General features: G+C 61.2%; 1 protein-coding gene across 1 annotated transcript in view; it reads right to left on the bottom strand.

Moving 5' to 3' along the window:
• The window catches only part of MAN1C1 (mannosidase alpha class 1C member 1), a 70,679-nt gene that overhangs the window by 9,458 nt on the left and 41,030 nt on the right, over positions 1-20,191 (bottom strand). The window contains 5 exon segments of the mRNA XM_075908919.1: positions 135-228; positions 2,016-2,139; positions 5,553-5,647; positions 8,382-8,462; positions 11,242-11,357. Coding sequence (XP_075765034.1) covers positions 135-228; positions 2,016-2,139; positions 5,553-5,647; positions 8,382-8,462; positions 11,242-11,357 — 510 coding nt within the window.

Here is a 20,191-nt window from a genome sequence, read left to right as displayed (position 1 = left end):
TGATCCCCGCGGCGAAGGAGGCCCCTGAGCGGCATGCGAGGGGGAGGGTCCCAGCTCCAAGTCCCCCCTGCAGAGGAGCGGAAAAGCGCCGGAGCCTGGCCGGGCGCAGCGCAGGAGGCGAGCGCGATACTTACGCTGCACCCAGTTGCCAGTGACCGGGCTGAGGAAGTTCGGGTACAGGCCCTGCGGCTTCTCAAGTCGGTTCAGGACTTTGCGGATGTTCATCACCTAGAAAGAGCAAACCCGCAAGTCACTGGCAAGCCTTCTCGGGCCAGACCGATTGCTCTCCTGGGAAGAAGTCGGCCACGAGCGTCCCCCCATCGTCGGGCTGGCAGCAACCCGGGGCGCCGGCGGGGGCACGTCTACGCTGGGGAGTTGGTTCGAAATCACGAGGCGAGCGACCACTCTCCCAGCTGCTATTTCGAAACGACTCCTGCTTGCGAAGAGGAGTGAGCTCATCTTGAAATCGCTCCTTGGGGAGTCTGTTCGCAATAACCGGGCCGTGCAGCCCCAGCCCCATCGTCCTGTCACCTGCGCTCGGGGCAGGACCACGTAGCATCTCCCACCCGACAGGCATTCGCCCGTCCCGTGCCCCCGGCCCCGAAGCGGCAAGCACACGGGGTGGCAGCCGGGGACAGGCTGTTCTCAGGCGATTCCCTGGAGCCACAGGGAGAACGGTCGGAGGCCTGTCACCGCGCCGGGGCTCTGGGTGTGATGCATCCATCACGCTCCCGGGGAGGTTGGGATTCTAATTGGAGCCATTTGTCTCCCTCAGAGCAGGCTCCTCGGGGAGCACCTGGCAACGCTAACGAGGGGGGATCCAGCGGGACAGGAAGCTGCTCCCACGGGCTCTGGAAGATGAACTGACCCCCCCCCCCCCCGGCAATTTGAAATGGAGACGTTACAAAGGGAATCGAAGCGGCGGCGGCAGCCAGCCCCTCCCCACACAAGGGAATTCTGGGCCAGCCCCGATGGCCGGAGCATTCCCGCTCCCGTCGGTTCAGAGCCGCGTTCTCCGCGGGTGCAGGGCAGGAACATGAACACGCCCAAGTTATTAGCCACCAGCGGGCGGGACCCCCCAGCCAGCCAAGAGCCGGTGCCTCTGGATCTGGCGCTAGCTTCTCGCCTCAACGTAGTAAGGCCGGAGCACAGAAGTGCCTCAGGCGCCTGCCGGTTCCCCCACTGCGGGGAGCAGGATGGGGAGGCGCCAAAGCAAACAGACAAAATAACCGTCGGCGTCCCCCACCCCGCGTGGGACAGAGCCTCAGGCAGACGAGGGCGAGGCCACGGCGCAGGCGAGACGAGTCCAAACACCATCCGGGCTCCAGCCCCCGTCACAGGAGGAGCCGTTGGACTCGCCGGCCAGCTGCACACGCGAGTCGTTGAGGAAATTTGGCATTTGCAGCACAGGGACCCCGGCTCCCTCCCTCTGCCGGGCCCCGTGGGCAACCTCCCCGGCCCGCCCAGAGCCCAGGCCTGCGGCCACATGCGCTCTGCCTGTCACCGAAGGAGAGGCGGGGGCGCCCGGCGGGGGGAAGGGGGAGGAGCATCCAGTGAAGGGGGCCCCCAGCCCAGGGATGAGCAGGGACAATTCCCCTCTGCCCCTGCCCTGCCTCTCCCCGACCTGAGGCGGCCAAGGTGAAGGGGGGGAGGGGCATTGCTAGCAGGGGTTCTCTCCCGCGCTCACAAGCGGAGGTGGGAGAAGTGCAGCAACGTGGCCCCAGCTCCCTGGCAGCGAGCGTGGGGCCCTCCTGCCCCTCCCCCGAGTGATGGGGCTGGAGGAGGGGGCGAACTGGGGCCGTGTTGCTTCGCTTCCCCTGCTATGGGCACCAGCCCCCCCCCCCCGCCAGTCCCCTCTGGCTGCTGACAGGCACCAGGGCTCATGTGCCCCCAGTGGCCTCCTCTCGTGGCCCCAGGGAAAGGGCTGTGGAGCAAGCTCTGGGCAGCTGCACCCAGCTCTGTGCCAGAAGCCCAGAGGCCAGGGTGATGGGCACGTAGGAATCGCTAGAACTTGCCTTTTCAGTGAACACTGGGTTTCCAGAGAGCTCCGTGAGGTGCAGGAACTCGAGGTGCAGGGTGCCAAATTCTGCCAAGATGCTGCTTCCTGCGGAGGCCCAGCCCCAGCTCCAGCTCATGCCACTGGGAGGACAAAACAGGGAGCTGCGTCACCACGCGAACCCGCCAGGCTCTCCGCAAGCCGGCAGCGAAGCGCCACAGAGCCTGCGATTGCCCTGGCGCGACAGCCGGGCGCGGGGGCGGGGCTCTGCCTTCCGCCAAGTGGCCCCGGGGACCTGGCGTTCAACGCCCCACGCGGCCCCACAGCGCACTCAGCTCTGCAGGGACGCGTCGGAGGAATCCCCAAGAACCACGACCCCGACGCAGAGAGGGTCTGCACCAGCCCGCGACGCGAACCCACCCGAGGGCCCCCGGCAACGTGGACTCTGAGCCACGTTTCCCAGCTGGCTCCCCTCTGCCACGGGCTCATCCAGAGCCTGGACTCTGCGCTGACAGCCTGCTTGGCTGCGCCACTCTCGCTCTCCAACAGGAACTCGGCCCGGGCCCCATGGGGCCCCTCCTCACGGGGCCCCACCCCCTGGCCAACACTGCCAGACATGGCGTGTACGAAACAGCCCAGGATCTAAGTGCCTGACACCCTCCCTTCCCGGTCCACCTCCGGCAGGCCACAGGCGCCTACAGCCGTGGTGCACAACCCGTGGGTGGTGACCCCCAAAGGGGTCACGGATGTCTTCCTGGGGGACCACCAATGGCCAGGCCCAGCCCCTGGCCAACAGGATCTAAGCGCCGCCCTGCTCAAATTATCCTGGGGGTCGTGGCTGAAAAGGTCGCGCCCCACTGTCCGGCGCGGCACAAGGGAGATTGTTGTCACTCGGACCGTCGCTTGTTTGGATCTACTGCCCCAGCCCCTCTGCGCCCCCCTCTCCCGTTCCGCCAGCCCCGCGCCGAGGGGCAGCTCCCGGCCCGCTGGCCCACCGCCGCAGACACGGAAGCGCCCTCTCCCTGAGGGGCCGGGTCTCACGCGCCTCTGCAGTGCTGGCCACGGGAGGCTGAGCAGCCCTCTCTGGGGAGGTTACATAGCGATTCATCAGCTCATCGAGTAGTCGATGGAATTTCGATAGTCGGTAAGAGGGCCGCTCGCTATCTCACTGTGCCGCTCCCTTTGAAATGTACGGGAGTCGCCCGCCTCCCCTTCCCCCCACGGACAGTGCTGGGGGGGAACCGGCTTTTAAGGTGCCTCCCCGGCACCAGCTCCTGCTCCCCCACTCGGTGCCTGACAGAGGCAGTGCGGGGAGGGGGAGGGGGAGCGACGAGCCGAGTTGCCTCCCTGGGAAAGCCCCGGCTCACAGGGCAGTCGACTAGTCGCTTGCGTCCCTCATCCTGGGCGGGCGCGAGCTCCCGGGGCCCCAGGCACATCGGGACTTCGCCCCATGCTGCCAGGGCCCCCCGCTCTACCCCCTGGCTCCAGCGGGGGACGCTAGGTGGCACCTGCAGGCTTCGCTGGAGGAGGGGGAGCTCTGCTGCGCGCACGGCCTGTCACCAGACAGACGCTCCTGCTTTGAGCCAGGCAGGGAACAGCTGCGAGGGGAGCGCTCCCCCCTGCGCCCCAAAGCAGGGCACGGCCCCCCCACCTCTTCTCCTTCCGCCCGGCCCTGGCGGCGATCTCTGCGGGGCATCGCGCTGGCTCTCCCAATGGGGCTGGCCCGCGGTCCATCCCTGAAGGGGGCAGGCAAACCCCTCACTCCGCAGGGGGACAACCGCCTCGGGGGTTCTCTGGACCAGCCCTCCAGGACCCTCGTCTTTCCCTACCGAGCGCTGGGACAGAGCCAGCAGCAGGAGGCAGCGTTCGGGTGCAGGATCTCGGCCCCCGGAGACACGGGGCGGAGGGCAACGCGACGGTCGAGAGGCGGGTGGGATGGAGCGAAGGAATTCTCGAGCTACCCGCGACGGCACAGAGGCCGGGGGCCGCTGGAGGGCCCGAGAGCTTGAGGGCAGCAGCCCCCCAGGGAATCGCTCCCCTCACTCGACACAGAACCGGCCCCGTGCCAGGACTTTTGTTCTGCTCAGAGCCTGGATAAAGAACGTTCAAGGAAAGTCTGTGAAACGCCCCGTGGCCTGGCTGGGTGGGTTTCTCTGAGCAGAGCCTGGCTGCGAAGTTGCAGTGAAAGGGATGAGGGACGTGAAAGCAAACTTGGGGACGCCGTCTGGCTGGTGGGAAGCGTATCCCGCCGCTCTGACTACCAGCCCACGTGCGGGACCCACGCAGGCAGCTCCTCCCGCCCCCGCGACACGAGAAGTTCGCTCCCGCGCCGACCCCAGCCCAGCCGCAGGCTCCTCTCCGCACTCTCGGTAGCGCAGGCTCTTGGCTGTAGGACGCCGCGGCTCGTCGGATTTTCTCCAGCATTAGCCAGGCCCTCAGCGGGCGAGTTCAGGACGGCTGGGCAGTGTCCAGCATCTGCCTCCATGGAAGGGGCGCGCAGGATTGTTTTGACAAAAGCCAGCACACGAGACTCCCCATTCCAGGAAGGGTCCAGCGAAGGCGGCGAGACATTCGGAGTGGTCACTGCGGGTGAGCCGAGCAGAGGACGACGGGGACACCCGAGCCATGGATCACCCTGTGTCACCTGGCCACCCAAACCGCCTCGATGGGCAAATCCAGTGAGGAGTCCCAGGGCACCTCAAAGCGGGCTCCAGCCCACGAAAGCTTCTGCCCAATTTCTGCTAGTCCGGACGGTGCCCCAAGACTCCCCGCTGGTTTTGCAGACACCGACTAACCCAGCTCGCTGCGGTCCCGCGGGTGAGCTCCAGCGTCAGGAGAACCCGCAGGCGTGTCACTGAGCCTGTCTGAAGGGCAGGTGCGGCCGAACCAACGACACGCCTGCTGCGGAGGCAGCTACACGGACCTCGCCTGCTCACCCGCCTCTGGATGCAAAGCTGGTGTTTCCTGCTAGGCCCCTTTCTCAGCTCCCATGCATGGAGCCGGGCGGATCGGGCCTCGGGCCCGGCCCACTCACAAGTGTGCAGAGCCAGCAGAGCCCTAAAAGCAGGCCCACGAATCCCAAAGGAGAGCGTGGGTGGGAAAGCGCGAGTCCGGAGGGCAGCTCTGCCAGGAAGCGAAGGGAGAAAGTGTGGGTTGCTTAAAAATCAATACAACGCAGCTGGCCTGAACGTGAGTCACCCTTGAGGGCTGCCAAGAGGCCTCCTGGAGTGCGATTGCCACAGCGGCTCTCCGAGAGTCGGGGGAGAGCGGCAGAAGATGCTGGGCGGATGAGTGGCACAAAAGAAAGGGAGGCACTCCGGGCGCGCAGGGCCCTCAGCGGCATCCGGCAAGGTGCTCAGGGACACCCGCCCCGGCTCAGCACGATCCCACCTCTAACTGCTGCAAGCCGAGTCGCCCTGCGCCGCGCACGGCCAGAGACAGGACGCTGGGGCACAATGGAGCACGGTTCCTAGGGGCCAAATGCCTCGTCGCGCCTCTCCAAGCGGACAGGCCAATGACCCGCTGCTAACGAGGGGGAAACAACCAAGTGTCTTGCCTGCCCAGGTTTATGACGCCCCGGGGGATACCGGTGGGGGTGTTGAAGGCTGGTAGAAGTTTCTCTCCAAGTTCTAGAGCTTTGCTCCTGAATACCTGTTCGACAAAGAGGAAGAGAGTTAGCGTGGATGATTTACTGCTGGCTTTAACCCTTCGCCTTCCCGTACACCCTCCGACACCCCCGTTACTGCGTGGGAAAGGACGACGCGACAGTCCAGGGCTTTCATTTCAACCAGTGGCCTAGACACTGGGATGGGCCTGAATCAACCCCCCGAGGAAGTTTCCATCTGGCCCGGAAATGAGGGATGCCCCAGGACGTCCACAACAGACCAGCCAGGATCCCAAAGGCCTCCCACCGGGGCTCAAGTCACAACACAGGGACCCTCCCTTTCTACCAGGCTCAAGGGTCAGTTCTGTTAACGTCTGACCTGGGGCTTGGAATCGCGCTGGCACCACGGCACCTGTGGGAACCTTCCCCTGGGAGTCCGTCTCCTCTGGACACGCTCCTGGTGAGCTTGGGTTTGAACCTGGAAATTCCAGGTTCACTCGGCCAAGCCTGTCAACTCTTGCCCTGTTCGGGGCCAACCCCCCCGTGCTCTCCAGGGTCTCCTGGTGAAAGCCGAGATCACCCCAGGCTCACTGAAGTAGAACAGTGAACCCCACGCACAGCGCACAGCTCTGACCGCTCAATGCTGCCGGAGAGTGCAGGGCCGAGCCGCCCCGGCTGCAGCCAGCTCTTCTCGGGAATCTCAGACCCACCGAGTCTTTTCCCTTCAACTCGGAGCCAAATTCTGCATTAGCTGGCGGCACAGCAGGGAAGCTGGATTGCGCGTCTGCGTCCTGAGCGAAAGCAAGCCATCCGCCCACGCGCCCAGAGCCCCGCTCCCGAAGCCACTGGAGCTGTTCCTCTCCACCACTGAGCCAAGAGCATTGTTGGGTCAGGTCTCCACTTCAAACGCCGCCCGCTGCAGCTGCCGGGGCTCTGCTCGGAGCATCGGCACGAGACCCTGCCTTTCTGGGCCGAGAGCAGCTTCTGCAAAGCACCGCCGGGGACACAGGTCTCCTATCGGAGTCTACGGCCAGGGAGGCGATTTCTACGGAGGAAGCCAGCAGCGGCTTGCAAAGCAGGCAGTTAGCTCCCACTACTGCTACGCTGGAGAACACGGATTTTACACGCAAACACACGCGCCTTTCTGCACAGCTCCATTCCAGAAAGGGTCCCTGGCCTCTGGCCAAGTTTCCGCCTTTCGGTTCCAGATTGCCGAGCTACGGGGTTTCTGAGCAAACCGCAGCTGAGGGGGCTCGCCGCACAAAGCCACCACAGACTGTTACTTGGGGGCAGACCCACACAATCAGTTATCTGTGCTCAAGGAACGAGCCTGGAGCAAGAGAAGCCTGTAAGTGACAGGAGATCAACCACAGGCTGGCTCCCTCTCCCCGTCAGCCCCCGTGGCCAGAAGCAAGCGGGAAATCCTTGTGCAGAGACGTGCACTGAGGACCCGGCTCTCCGGCCGCTTGCTCCCGCAGCAGAAAGGCGAAAGGTCTGGCTCTGCGGTGGGGTTGTATTACGGAGCGCGGGGAGGCACCGGCCTGTCTGCTGAGCGCTTTGGCTAGCTCAGGCTGAAGCCAATGGAAGCAGTGAGCGCAAGGGGCCGGGAGACCTGCGAGCGCTTTCCCAGCAGGGCGAGTTCCTGGGACTCGTCTAAACCGTCATTAGGAAGCGTCTCCCCAGCACCCAACCCACGGCATCGCCGGGCAGAGACCAGCCGCTTCCCCCAGCCGACGCTGGCCCGCAGCAACGTGGGCGTCTCCCCAAAGGGGTATTTCCTGGGTGCTCAAGGCCCAGGCCTGCAGCTGCTGGCCAGTCGCACTGGAGAGGGGGTCAGGCCGTCTGCCCCAGCTATTCAGGGCAGCGGATAATCCCTGGACCTCCCCACATCTGGCTGGAACATGCCAGCAGGACTGTCTGCGGAGCCAGGTTCTGGGATTACCCCGCCACCCGCATGCGGGAGAGAAAGAGGGGGGCAGAATTCATTGCCGGCCTAGTGCCCGTTGGAAGGGAAGGCTGCTCCCTCGGTAGGTCTCGGGCTTGATCCGCAGGGCACTGCCGGGGGGAGGGGGTCATCCCACCCACCCCTCCTCTTCTCAAAGGTGCAGCCCCACATGACAACAGCGCCTGGGCCGCACACGAGGACGGAATCAGGCACCGCCCGAGCGAAAGGCGCGAGCTGAGAGAGTCTGGGTGAAAGCACCAAGGCCCGGCAGCTGGGGGCTGTACCAGACTCCTCTCCACAGTGGCCTTGTGCGGGGGGGGGGGGGGCACTTGTAACACCCCCCCGTGCGGGACACTTGCACACTAACAACGGCTCCTCGCACAGGGATGTCGTTAGCCACAACCTGGCCCCTGCTTTGCCAATGCAACAGCCATCTGGGGATTTCACAAATAGCTGCCACTAATAAGCGAACACGTAGCTTGCACGATCGTAGCCTATGTTTAGGCTACAAAGTAACAAGGGCAGTGGGAAAAGCCAAGATTGCTGCAAACGCATTTCAGCGGGGACCCATGTACCAAGCAGAAAAACGATCTTGCTAAAATCGTTGGAGAGAAGATCCTTAGCGCTGAGCCATGCATGGCGAGCGCACGGCAATTGTCTGAGACTTCATTAAAAGACTCTTAGTGGGAGCTCAATGTTCATAAAAAACCGGTTTAGCCTCGTCTTCGAGGGATTCTCTACGTTCAGCGCAGCACGCCGGAAGCCGCCAGAGCCCAAGTGCACCCGCACCTTCCCCGTTTGGGACCCCACGAGACGCGCAGGGCATGGACACAAACCTCTTCGCCGGTGAGGTAGTACGCCGCCAGCAGCCCTCCCACATAGCGGATGTTCACTTCGAACAAGGAGGCTTCTCCGTTCTGAAAAGACCAGAGGCAGAGAGTGACGGGGAGGTCCAAGTGACACCGCCGCGCGCCCGCCCCAGTGCAGTTCCCCCATGCACGTCCACACACCCCACAGCCCTATGGCCGCTCAGTGACACCTGGCCTCAGGAGCATCCTCCACCAAACCCACGAGGGACGAACCCCTGTATCTGGGCATCAGCTTTCGGGGGCCGGAAGATGCAGCTGAGGAAGCTGGTGCCCGAATCTAGTTAGTCTCATGCCGCTGGTCTCCTCATTGAGGCAGAGTAACCCAGCGCCCCCTTTATGTCTCCCCAAGGGCTCTCTCCACAAAGGCCCACAGCCCCGGAGGGCAACAGGGGTGAGCTGCGGGGACAATCTTGCCACCACTGAAATGGCCTGTGGGTGAAGCGCAGCAGCTGTCTGACCACGTCTGTCTGTGGAATAAAGCAGGAGAAACGGTGCCCGTGGAGAGCGCAGAGCCAGGCCCCTACGCCGAGCGCTGGAGCGAACACGAAATGCCGAGGGATTCGGAGAGCCCACAAGGAGGCCGGGCTCTGTTCTGAACGGCCCCACGAGCCATTAATCCAGCGCTGGCTCAGCGCCGCCGCCTGCCGTGCCCACAGCTTCTTGGGAAGTCTCCCACGGAGGCAGGGATCTGCCATGCCCAGCCCTGCTTAGTACCGGACAGGGCCCTGCCACGCGGCGTGGGAGACGGACGAGCCCTGCCAGGAGATGGCGAACACGCAGCCACACGGTTCGCTGCACCGCTCAGGAAGCCGCTCACCTGGAACTAGTTAGGATCTATTTTATTCCAAGTCCCCATCAGCAAATGTCAAAGCAATTGCCTTCCAACTGCGCTACTTAGACACACACTCCTGGGCTGCACGCCTGCCAGGCAACCACGTGGAAAACGCCCACGGGGAGGCTCTGACCAGAGCACAGCGACTTCAGCACGGGGGAGGGGACCCGGCCTCTCATCTGTCCCTTCCCAGTGGCCGGGGGACCAGTGTGTTTACAGCCCCCGTCCTGGCTCTCAGGGCTCTGTGCTGTCATTTAGTTCTCATGTACCCGGAAGCATCTTCTCAGGGCCCCCGCAGCAGAGGCAGTGCGGGCAGTGCTGCTAGACAATATGGATCTCCCATGGGCTGGCAAATTCTCTGGTTGGGCGCCGGTCAGATCCCGAGGGTTCTGGACTAGAGGGGTTCAGCCTGCAGTCACTGCCCGCGGCTCTCCTGGGGGCCGTGGCTGCGGAAGGAGGGGCTTTTGCGTCAGCGTTCGAGTCCCGCCCACCAAATGCTCTCAAGGCAAGACCGGGACCTCCGGTTTTACTGGGTGCAACGGGCCATTGGTGGAACAAACGCCATTCGAGCGACGTGTTGCTGACGGCTCGTTGTGGAACGTCGTGTGTCGAGACGGTTTCTTTGTGGCTCAAACGGCTTCGACGCCCCCATTCTGGAAAATTCCCTCTGCAGCAAACGCAGCCGCTTTTGGAAGGACACCCTCTCCCTCCGGCTCTGAACCGGATCCCCTGCCCACATCAGGCCCCTGCAACCCCTGCCTGGTGAAGTAGCGCCTTGTCTCAAAGCCAACTTGTAATTAGTTTCAACCCTTCTCTCCCCGCACCGCACATCTGACTCCAATGATCAATCTATTGCATTCACTTTAATCTCTGCTGATCAATCAATCGTGGGGGCCAGGAAGAAACGATCTCCCCCTTGATTCGCTCCCTTGTTTATCGATTCAGTAACACACTCAAGAGCACTCAACCACATTTATCAACGCTCCTCTTAGGGATCCAGGCCGAGCAGCCCTTCTCAAACGAGGCTTTGCTAAACAGGCAGCTGCATTCATTGTTCACATGGGGAGAGCCGTTTGCCCCACGCACGAACTAGGACGGGCATCAGGAAACTACAATTCTAATGGCATTTTGGGTTGAACGGCCTCCATGGACCACCACGGCCGGCTGCGGTCCCCTCGCACCAGTACACTGCGCCTCTCTGCAGCTGGGGGACCGGCACGGGGCGGCAGGCGGGCGGTTCTGTAGGCGGAGTTCCTCATTTGTCTTCCTGATCCAATGGCCCAGCGCTGGGGTTGTGGCCAGAGCTGGGGGGAGAAATGTGCCCCCCCACACCCCTCCCTTGACACTTCATTCACCCAGAGGTTACAGATGTTTCGGTGCCCCCCACACTCAAAGCCCTGGCACAACTGTCCCATCCCCCTCCCTTCTCGTTAGCCCGGGCCCTGCGCTGCCTTTGCCTAGCACACAGCGCTACTGGCCACTCACGGAGCAATCATTTGCGAAGGGGGTAAAACCATTCCTGCTGCCACAGCAGGGCGACCAGCCTAGGACACAGAAAAACGGGACTTGCGGGGGAGGTGAGATCTAGGGGGCACGCACTCAGGCCGTGGTGTCCAAGCCACACGTGGCTGGCTGGCCGGCTCGAGGTTTCCTGTTTACACTCTTGTTCCTGTGGAGTTTCTAACCCTGAGCGATAGGCCCTTTCTGGTCGACCGCTACAATGCTGCCGACGACCTTCCTTTCAACCGGGAACTACGGCTGGACGCGGGGATCACTTGGGGGGGTGGAGGGGGTGGGCCGTGCTTTGCAGGGGGCTCTTCGGTCACAGCCCTCCCTTCTGGTCTGGCAATCCATGAATTTGTCCCTGGCAAACAATTTCCCCTGCTGTGATTGTCCCAGCAGGACACGCCTTGGCCCACACGCTGCTGCTACCAGACACCCCGGGATGCAGCAGGCCCATCTGCCGCACATGGAGGTTTCCGACGGCTGACTCACCACGTTCAAGTCAAAGCTCTTCTCCACCCAGCTCTTCGCTTCTTGGAATTCCTCCGCCAGCTCCATGATGTACAGAGTGTCTAAGGCATCCAGGATGGTCGCCCCGCGAAGGCCCCCTGCATCGGCAAACAGAGCAGCTCGGTTACATCTCCGCTGCCGGCCTGTCTGATCAGGGCAGTTTTCATTCCCCTCCTACACAAGACGACTGCCCATGCTGGGGAAGGGGTCGCCCCTTCAACACCCCCCCATCTCCAACCCTAACGACGGGCTCAGGCAATAGCAGACCGTTGCGATGACGCAAGGGACGGCAGCGGCACGAGGCTGTGGACTAGAGGCAGCCCGCACTAGACCTACGCTGAGCTTCCGGAATGTTCCGCCTGGCCTCTGGACCGGACCAAGGTTGCGCAAGGAGCGCGGGCCAAAGACTTGCAAACAGGACCAGCAAGCCCAGAGCAGGAGGGGCCTGATGGTCAGAGGGCAGACACCCCACCTTTCTGAAACTGGGCCCCAAAAGTTATTCCTCAGGTTTGCAAATCTTTCCAGTTCTGGAACGTGGCTCGCGTCAGCCCAACTCAGGACGTGTCAGCCCATCGGGGGCAGCCTCTCTAGCCTGCTTCCAAACACACAGCCGCCCAGCTCCGCGATTAAGTCATCAATAGGGTTGCCAGATGGTTTACCCAAAAATACCCCCCCCCCCAAAAAAACATCTGGGGAAAAATTCTGCTGGAGGGGACAGGGGGTAGAGACCAAAGTTGTTGAGAAAAAAATTAAATAGTAAAACAGCATTAAAACAGCATGGCCCCTTTCAGTGTGCATGCAGAGTCAGAATAGGGATAGGGACATGGGAGCAGTTGAGCATTAAGACCCAGGGAAGGCATTGCTTCCCCTTGGTCTTTAAGGCTTTTTGCCGGCAGCCATTTTGTTTTATTGATCAAGCCAAAACACAGTTTCTCTGTGGAACTAGGTAAGCAGGGGCTCCAGGGCCAGGCCCAGTTGCCGCGTGTGTTGTAGGGTTGCCAGGTGTCCGGTATTTTCGCCTCCTGCCTGGGGAAAAAAAAAAATCTCAAAATACCCGACATTTTAGGTGTCCGGTATTTTCTGAATTTTTTTTACTAGACAGGAGGCGAAAATACCAGACTGTCCAGGTCAATACCGGACACCTGGCAACCCTAGTCAAACTTGCCTGATCTATTTGGGGCGGCGGCGCTAGCCGGAGAGCGGCCCACGGAGGGGGGCAGAGCGTCAGGAGTAAAGTGAGAATCCCCGTCAGTGCGGCACCTCAGCCAACAGGTCAGCTCTTTGCCTTGGTCTGTGGCTTTCGCCAGCTCAGGTGAGCAGCGGGTCTGCGCTGCCTCGTGCCCCCGGCGCTCCCCTGCTGAGATACCCACTGGCTGTTGGGACCTGCCATCCCTCTTGCGGAAACCAAGCAGCGTTCACCAACCACGACTAGGCCGACGGCGCTGCCATGCTCGTGGACAATCAATTTCAGCCCTGCCCCCCAGAGTCCCCAAGACGCCGTCGTCCCCACTGTGAGGCTGAACATCTCGTGACAGAAGACCAAGGTCCAGAACCTTGGAGCTGGGCCGCCAGAAACCCCAGTGCAGGTGGGATTGCGTAACATGAAGAGCTGCTTGATGAGGCCAAGAACAACATTCCCATGGGTCAGGCCGACACTCGATAAACATGACACTGTTCTGCAGAACCCTGTGCCAACCTCTGATGACTCACGGTTTTCCACAATGTGGCGTTAGACGGCAGCAGCGAGACGCTCCGGGATGCTTAGCGCAGACCGAGCGACTCAGGACAGTGCCACTCACTCAACTGACGGAACAGTTATCCACGCGCATGCTTGTTACTCGCCAGCCGAGGGCAGCGAAGCCTACGCACCCCACGCCTGGCTCCGCCTGTCAACCAGGCAGAAAGCCCCGGTCAGGCCTTGCGTATGAAGCAACAGGACGAGGCTGGCGGACGTTCAGAAGACAGCACCACCGCGCCCCGGGAGGAGACGTGGGGCGCTGTCCCGGATGTTCGTTACACGGTGTAGTGCTGGGAACGGCAGCAGAGACGCGTTCTCGCGGGGTCTCAGCGGCAGTGCCATTTCCGCGGCTACGGGTCCCTAAAAGAGAACTGGGGTCCCTGCCCTAGGTGCACGTACGCGGAGTTTGCAGATTCCTGCATAACCCCTACTCACAGGTCCTTGCAAGCTGCCCATCCCCCTAATAGGCAAATTCCAGTTTCTCCATCATTTCCTTTCGTCACCCCGCCCGGCGGAGCGGGACCCGCGTGTGAAGGTGCTGATGTGCCCTTGTGTTACAGGCAAGAGGCAGACAGCACCGCGCCATTTCCGCCACAGCTCCTTCCTCAGCCTCGACACCTTCTCCCCTCCCAGAGCCGGACAGCCGGAGCGGGCAGGCCAGGGGTGACCACTCTCCCCTGCCACCGGGCCCCTTCCCCCTCCCAAGCTTGACCTATGCTCAGCAGCTCTGAGGGATGGGGCTAAGCCACAAACAAAACTTCCCCATAAAGAAGCCCTCGTGGGACGAGTGCCCTCTCGCAATGGTTCTGATCACAGTGCTACAAGAAACAGCCCCTTGATTACACCCAGAAGCCTTCACGGGGGTGGTGGGGGGGGGGGGTCAGCAAGCTGGAGAGCATAAAAAAAGTGAAAAATAGGCAATAGCTAGCAACAAACCTTGAAAGTCTCTTTGCATAAAAAAAGCCCTTTGAACCGCTCTGGCCCAGCATCCGTGGAACCTGACAGGTGCCAGACCAGAGAATCAATACGATACAGGTGGTCAATACTGCCTAGCAGCACCACCAACGCCGCCCCCGCTCACTGGGCTCTTAGCGACGTGGAGGGGTAAACGAGAGCTACATCACAGCACAGAGCCCCGAGAGTCAGGACTGGGTGCTGCGCACAAACTTTATGGGACTGTGGGAAATTTGGCTGCACCCATGAAATGTGGAACATCCCGCTCACTCAAACCCTGCCAGGCCGCAGATGTTGCTGAACTGGAGAGAGTCGTAGAGTATTTCCCGTAGAGTATTTCCCCAAACCAGGCGACTGGCTCTGGATGTTGAGTAAGACAGAAATTGGTCCTTTCCTGTTTCCCCCAGGAAGGACTTTGGTGATGTTACAAGATTGGTTGAAAAGTCTCAGCTACAATCAGCACAGAGACAACCCTAAGATCAACCCAAGGTGCGGCTGTGTACCTACATATGGTGGGCGGCTGAGAGCCCTCAGCAACCAACACTGGGAGGGGAAGTGCTGGAGCCGACTGCTAGAAATCCATTCGGACAGGCTCGGGAAACGGCCGTTACAGAAGAGCTGTAGATGGGTCAAAAAAATAAATAAAAAAATCCTGGTTCTGTAGCATGTTTACAAAATGCAGCGAGTATGAAAAACGGCAGCAGCGCGGAGCCGGTCTTATCAACCCCAATGATTCTGCGCTATTAATGATTCTGCGGTTTTTATGTGCTCTATTAGCAAGGAGAATCGTAGCCGCGCTGAGCGGCACGGACACGGGCAGAGCACTAAGAAAACGAGCGAGCATCGCCCCAGGCACCGCACAGAATTGTGATCCTCGGCAAGTAACACGCTAACGGGCTCGCTTTAATGGGATGTGAAAACCCACCTTCAACCTGCTCACTCAGACCACCCAGAAAGTTGGATTTGCTGAAACTAAATTGGGTCAAAGAGACAAAGTCACCACTTGGCGGGGGGGGGGGGGGGGGGGGGGGGAAGGGGGGAGGGGGGGCGCTACTGGAAATAAAAAATAATGTTTGAATGTGCAGAGCCTTTTAGATTTGCCTTTAAATACATGACACACGGGGGGGGGGGGGGGGGGCAGAAATATGCCCTGATTCCGAGTGGCGTTGGCTTCCCGTTCTGGCCCGGTATTTCACACCAGAGCACGTGCGTCACTGTCTGTCCTGGTCTTGTACGAACCCGTTGGTATAAACATCACTGAACACAGGGATGTCGGAGGAGCCGCAGCCTGTGGGCTTTGCACAAGGGTCCTTCTGCACCATACCCAAAGTGCTCTGCAGCGTCCGCACGGGACTCTTCCCCAAACCAAACCAACTGGACTGTAAAACCTGGCACGCTCGCCTGGCGTTGCCGGGTCCTTCGGGGCTGGCGGTTTGTGTGTGTGTGGGGGGAGGGGGAGGACGGGGGGGGGGAACGACACAGGAGTCAGGGCAGGACTTGGGGATTTCGGGGGCTCAGGGCAGGATTCTCCTCCCCCGGCAGGGACTTTCCTCCTCCTCCTCCCCCCTCCCAAGGGTGCCACTTACCCAGTGTGCTGGCAGGCAAAATCCCAAAGCCCCAGGCCTGCTGGCCACACTCTCGGTTCCTCTCAGCATCACCATGTCCCACGTCTCTGCCCCTCCCCTCCGTGTTCCCATTCCCGGGCTGGCTTTACGCCAGGACAAGAGGGCGCTGCCTGCGGAATTCGGTGGTCCTAGCTCCTAGCGTCTGGAGGGAGCGCTTGAACACACTGCCAGACAGACAGACGGACGCCCATTTCGAACATCTACCGACAGGTAAGTGAGAGGCACCACGCCGATGGAAGATGAAATTTGTAACAATTCTAGGGCTGCCAAGGGCTTCACAGTTGTATCTAAGTTGTGCACCTGGGCTGGATCACGGGCAGCCAGACCCAGCAGTCAGAGATGGAGCTAGAGCGCGGGGGAGGGGGGAATTTGCCCTCCCCTGAGCTAGGGTCAGGGGCAAGACACACACAGATTGGGAATCACAAGTCAGGTGCTAGGAGGCAAGTCCAGCTGGATGCCAGGCAAACCAACCCCTCCCCCCCCCAGTGGGGGTGCCGCGCATGCAGGGCAAACCGACCCCCCACCCCCCGAGTGTCGGGCCCCGCAGCGATGGCCAGGAAGGCAGCAGGACAGAGCTAGTGTTATTTCTGCCCCCCCCACCACGTCCCAGCCACACTCCCTAACTCAGCTGCCTTCTCACCCGCCAACAGTACGTTAATGCGGCGGTCTCGGCGGGTGCGGGACGGATGCTCCGGGAACACCGGGCAGGAACAGCCACAACCGGTGGTGCCGGGCCCCGGCAGGAGGGAACCAAACCACAGGGCAGGAGGAGAGCGCAAACGGCTTGTCCGTCAGGAAGAATCTTCCCGGGACACAGACCAGACGAGGGCCTGGGAGCAGCCCCACAGGCAGGGGGCGGAGCTAACGGGTCGTGACTGCCGGGCTGACGAGGCACCAGGGCCAGCCACGAGGATTGGCCGGGTCCTGCTGCCCTGGGTTCATTGGGGCCACGAGGGGAACGTCGAGCAGCACATCCACATGTACCTACGGCAGCCACCTCTCCGGGACAGTCATACCTGAACGCCACGGCACTTCCAGGCAGACCCTGCCTGCGCCAACAGGACGGAGTCTCCCATCGGCAGGGGCAAGCCACCTCCCCGAGGCTGGCGGAAGATGTTTTCTTTCCCTTGTGCTGCCCACCGAGAACGCAGGTCAGCTGAGCTCTGCAGCTCGGGGTGGATTTTTCATACCCCATCAGACGTACTTGAACCAACCTGCTTTTCTACAGGCAACCCTGTCTGAACACAAGAAACCATTTTTCTCTGCCCTTCCACGCTGAACAGTGAAGCCCAAGGTTCATTCACACGCGAACACAGACTTGCACTGACTGGGCCAATACACAGCAGCTGTGTCGTCCCAATAGCACGATGAACGATAATAATCAAAGCAGAAAAGAACCCCCCAAACAGGCGGCTCCATTCACCCACGTTCAATAAGCAGCAGCTGGGATTGCCTGGTACGGCCTCGGCCCCGGCCCGTGGACACAGGCTGCGACACGGCCCCGGCACGCCAACGCTGCGAAGAGAAGGGACCGGCGCAGCGCCAGTCGCAAGGGGCATGGGCCTGGGAGCCAGGCTAATCCGGGCTCTGCCAGACTCCGACTCGGGTTATCCACATCACCCCCAGCACAACGCTGCTGCCATCGCAGGGCAAAGCCGGACGTCAAAGGGGCTCTGCCCAAGCGGGCGGGTCCCAGGCACGCCAGCAACTCAACTCACTCAGGCTTGGAAAGCCTTTGGACGAGTGTCAGTGCAGCAAGAGTCGGCCCCCTACCCCGGCCGGGGTCTCCTCTGTGGGGCCCACCCTCAGCAGCCAGACCAACCGCCCCAGTGTGGAAAGCCGGGGCAGCCTGCAGCATGGATACCGCGGTGAGGAGGAGCAGGAGCTCGCTTCTCAGCCAGTGTCCAGGTCTGAAATTCAACCGCTGCAATTCACGCGGCTCCGCTCCTGCTTCGGGGGGATGGAGGGGGGAGGGCTCGCTTGGCGCCAGGAGCAGCATGGGAGGGGGGCCGGCCGCGGGGAGAGAGCCCGCCGGCAGATCACGTGCCCACACCACGGATTTCACTTCGCTCCCCTTTTGCCACAGAAGGATTTAATCAAGGGGCATGAAAAGTAACAGCCCACCCGGAAGGGGCCCCTTTCCACGTTCAGGGACCCTTGGCAGACGCTCTGGTCCAGCCACGGATACTCCAGGACCAGATAGTCCCAGTGCTCTGCGGGGGTGGGGGCTCAGGAGCCCGGCCTGATGCTTGGGTGGGGAGAGCGGGAAGAGCCCAGCGTGCAGCCTAGCTGGGCTGCCCAAGGGAGCCGGGAAGCCCAGCAGGGCAAGGACGGCAGTAGGGGGGCCAGAAATGACCTTCCCTGGTCTAGCAAACCCCTCATCTGGGAGCAGGCAGGCCCCAAGGAGGCCCAACCTGGACTCGTAACCCTCCACGCGCTCGTGCAGGGTAAAACCTGGCCGGCTCCTCTTCCTGCGGGACGCTGAAGAGGCACCGAGCGCGGCAACGTGCTCATGTGACTAGCCAAGGTGCTCGAACAGGCTGCTCCGTGGGGCGGTTACAAGGCAAGGCCGGACTGCGCTCGGCGGGGGCTGCCCCGCGGGACGGGAAGAACGCGCCCGCGCACTCGTATGCGCGAATGGGAATCCTCTTCCCCCACTAGCTCTTCAGCTGGGCATCCCCACCCCGCCGTGCCTGCTGCCCTCCCCACTCGTCTTCTGATCAGACGTGTCACAGCCCAGGGCCCTCCCCAAAATGCCTCCGGTTCTCGGCAGCCCTCCTCCGGTCTGGAGGGTATGGCAGGACCAGCCAGCCTCCCTGGCTCTGCTCGCTGTGTGCAAGGGGCAGAGCTGACACTGCCTCCTGCCTCCGACGCATGGAGAAGGGGCTGCGGTGGCCCTCCAGGCCTGGCCAGGGGACGTCTCCTCGCTGGCTCTTGGGAGCGCTGCCCCTTCTCCATTAGCTCTCCCGCTGTCTCCTCGGAGGCCTCGCCCATCTGTTTAGCCCCTGCAGACATCGTGACATCCGGGTGCCGCCTCGAGCGGGCTACGGGAGCCCCTGGCCACCTCCGCCGAGAGACCCAGAACACGGACGTCATTGGCGGGCCGGGGACTCGACCCCGCAATTCCTCACGAGGGGTAAAGCTCTTTGGAGTGGGTCAGAGCCCCTGGGTAAGTGCGGCTCCCGTTCTAATGGAGAGTGTCGGAGAGCCCGGACCCAGCTCAGAGAGAGAACGAGCGGGGAGCTGGGGACAGGACCCAGAAGCCCTGACTCAGTTGCCTGCCAGCATTCGCACTGAACAGAAACTGAATCTTTTGTTTTCGGCAGGGCTGGTTGCAAACACCTTACGCTGCGATCCCAGGCGCCAATGCCGCTGCACAGCGAGCTTGCATACTGCAGGGCTGTGTCAACGCGCCGGAGCAAAGAGACTTCAGGTGGCTTCTTGCTCACTCTATAGCCAAGCTTACAACTGGAAGGAACAAGAGAAAGGGGGAGGAATCCAGATCACGGCAATGTAAACCTAGATCAAAAGTGAAAGGCCCCGACTCCCACTATTCTTATGTCAAATCGTATTTGTCAAAACAAGAATTAGTGCCAAAGCCCCGTTTGGAACAGGAACGAGGGGGCTGTTTCCATGGAAGACGAAGAGCGCGCTCGTTACACACGACTGAGCGGCACCTCGGGGAGCTGCAGCAGGGCAGAGGGCAGAAGCCAAGTTCCAAGGCTCCTTCTTCAGGTGATCGAAGCCACCGGAGACTTGGAGAGAGCAAGTCAGTTTTAACTAAAACTCAGGGGCTTGACAGCCTGCGACTCGAGCAAAGAAACCACGAGCGCGATGCTGCCGACGAACAGCGCTCAGAGGCCATTGAACTTTGGATCTTTTGGCCCCATGACTCAGGCAAAGGCTTGGGTCTCAGGTCACGAGCTCAGGTCATGACGGCCTGCCAGTGGTGGCAGCACGTTACACAACTCGGGAGGAGGGTCGGCACGGAGGGGTTGACAATTCAGACAGCTGCCAGAGTAAAGCAAACTGAAGCTTGTTGGGCTTTGGGCAATTCTGAAATCTCACGGCACAAGAAGTTTTTCCTCATATCCAGCATAAACCTCACTTGCTGCAACTGAAGAGCATTGCTTAGCCTCAAAGGTGAAGGAGAAGAATTTTTCTCTCCCCCCTCCTTGCAACAAACTTTTGGTGCCTGAAACTTGTCAGCCATGTGACGAGGCCGAGCGCCACCCTTTCTTTTGAAATCGCCTTAAGATTGGCAAATTCGCTACTCACTCCCTCCCTCCCCCACCATCCAGGCACATAAGAGCTAAAATAAAGTCCTGGGACAAGCATCTGTTAGTTTAAACCAGCGACAAGTCCTGTGGCGCCGGAAGGCTAACAAACGTAGCTAACAAGGGCTCCAGCCCACCAAACTTACACCCAAATTAAATCGGTTCGTCATCAAACCTTGTGTTGCCTTCAGTGTCAACGTTACAGTCCAGAGCGCCCGGGTTCACTTTTCCACCCTGTTAATTGCATTCTAATATGGAAACTGCTCCTGATAAACCACTTTTGAGTGGCATAATCGGAATCTAGAGCAGATTCAGAAATGTTAAGAGGTGGGACAAGA

Source organism: Pelodiscus sinensis, chromosome 25, assembly GCF_049634645.1.
Source record: "Pelodiscus sinensis isolate JC-2024 chromosome 25, ASM4963464v1, whole genome shotgun sequence".
Lineage (NCBI taxonomy): Eukaryota > Metazoa > Chordata > Testudines > Trionychidae > Pelodiscus > Pelodiscus sinensis.
Note: the sequence above shows the minus strand (reverse complement) of the source record. Positions and strands in the feature narration are given on the sequence as shown.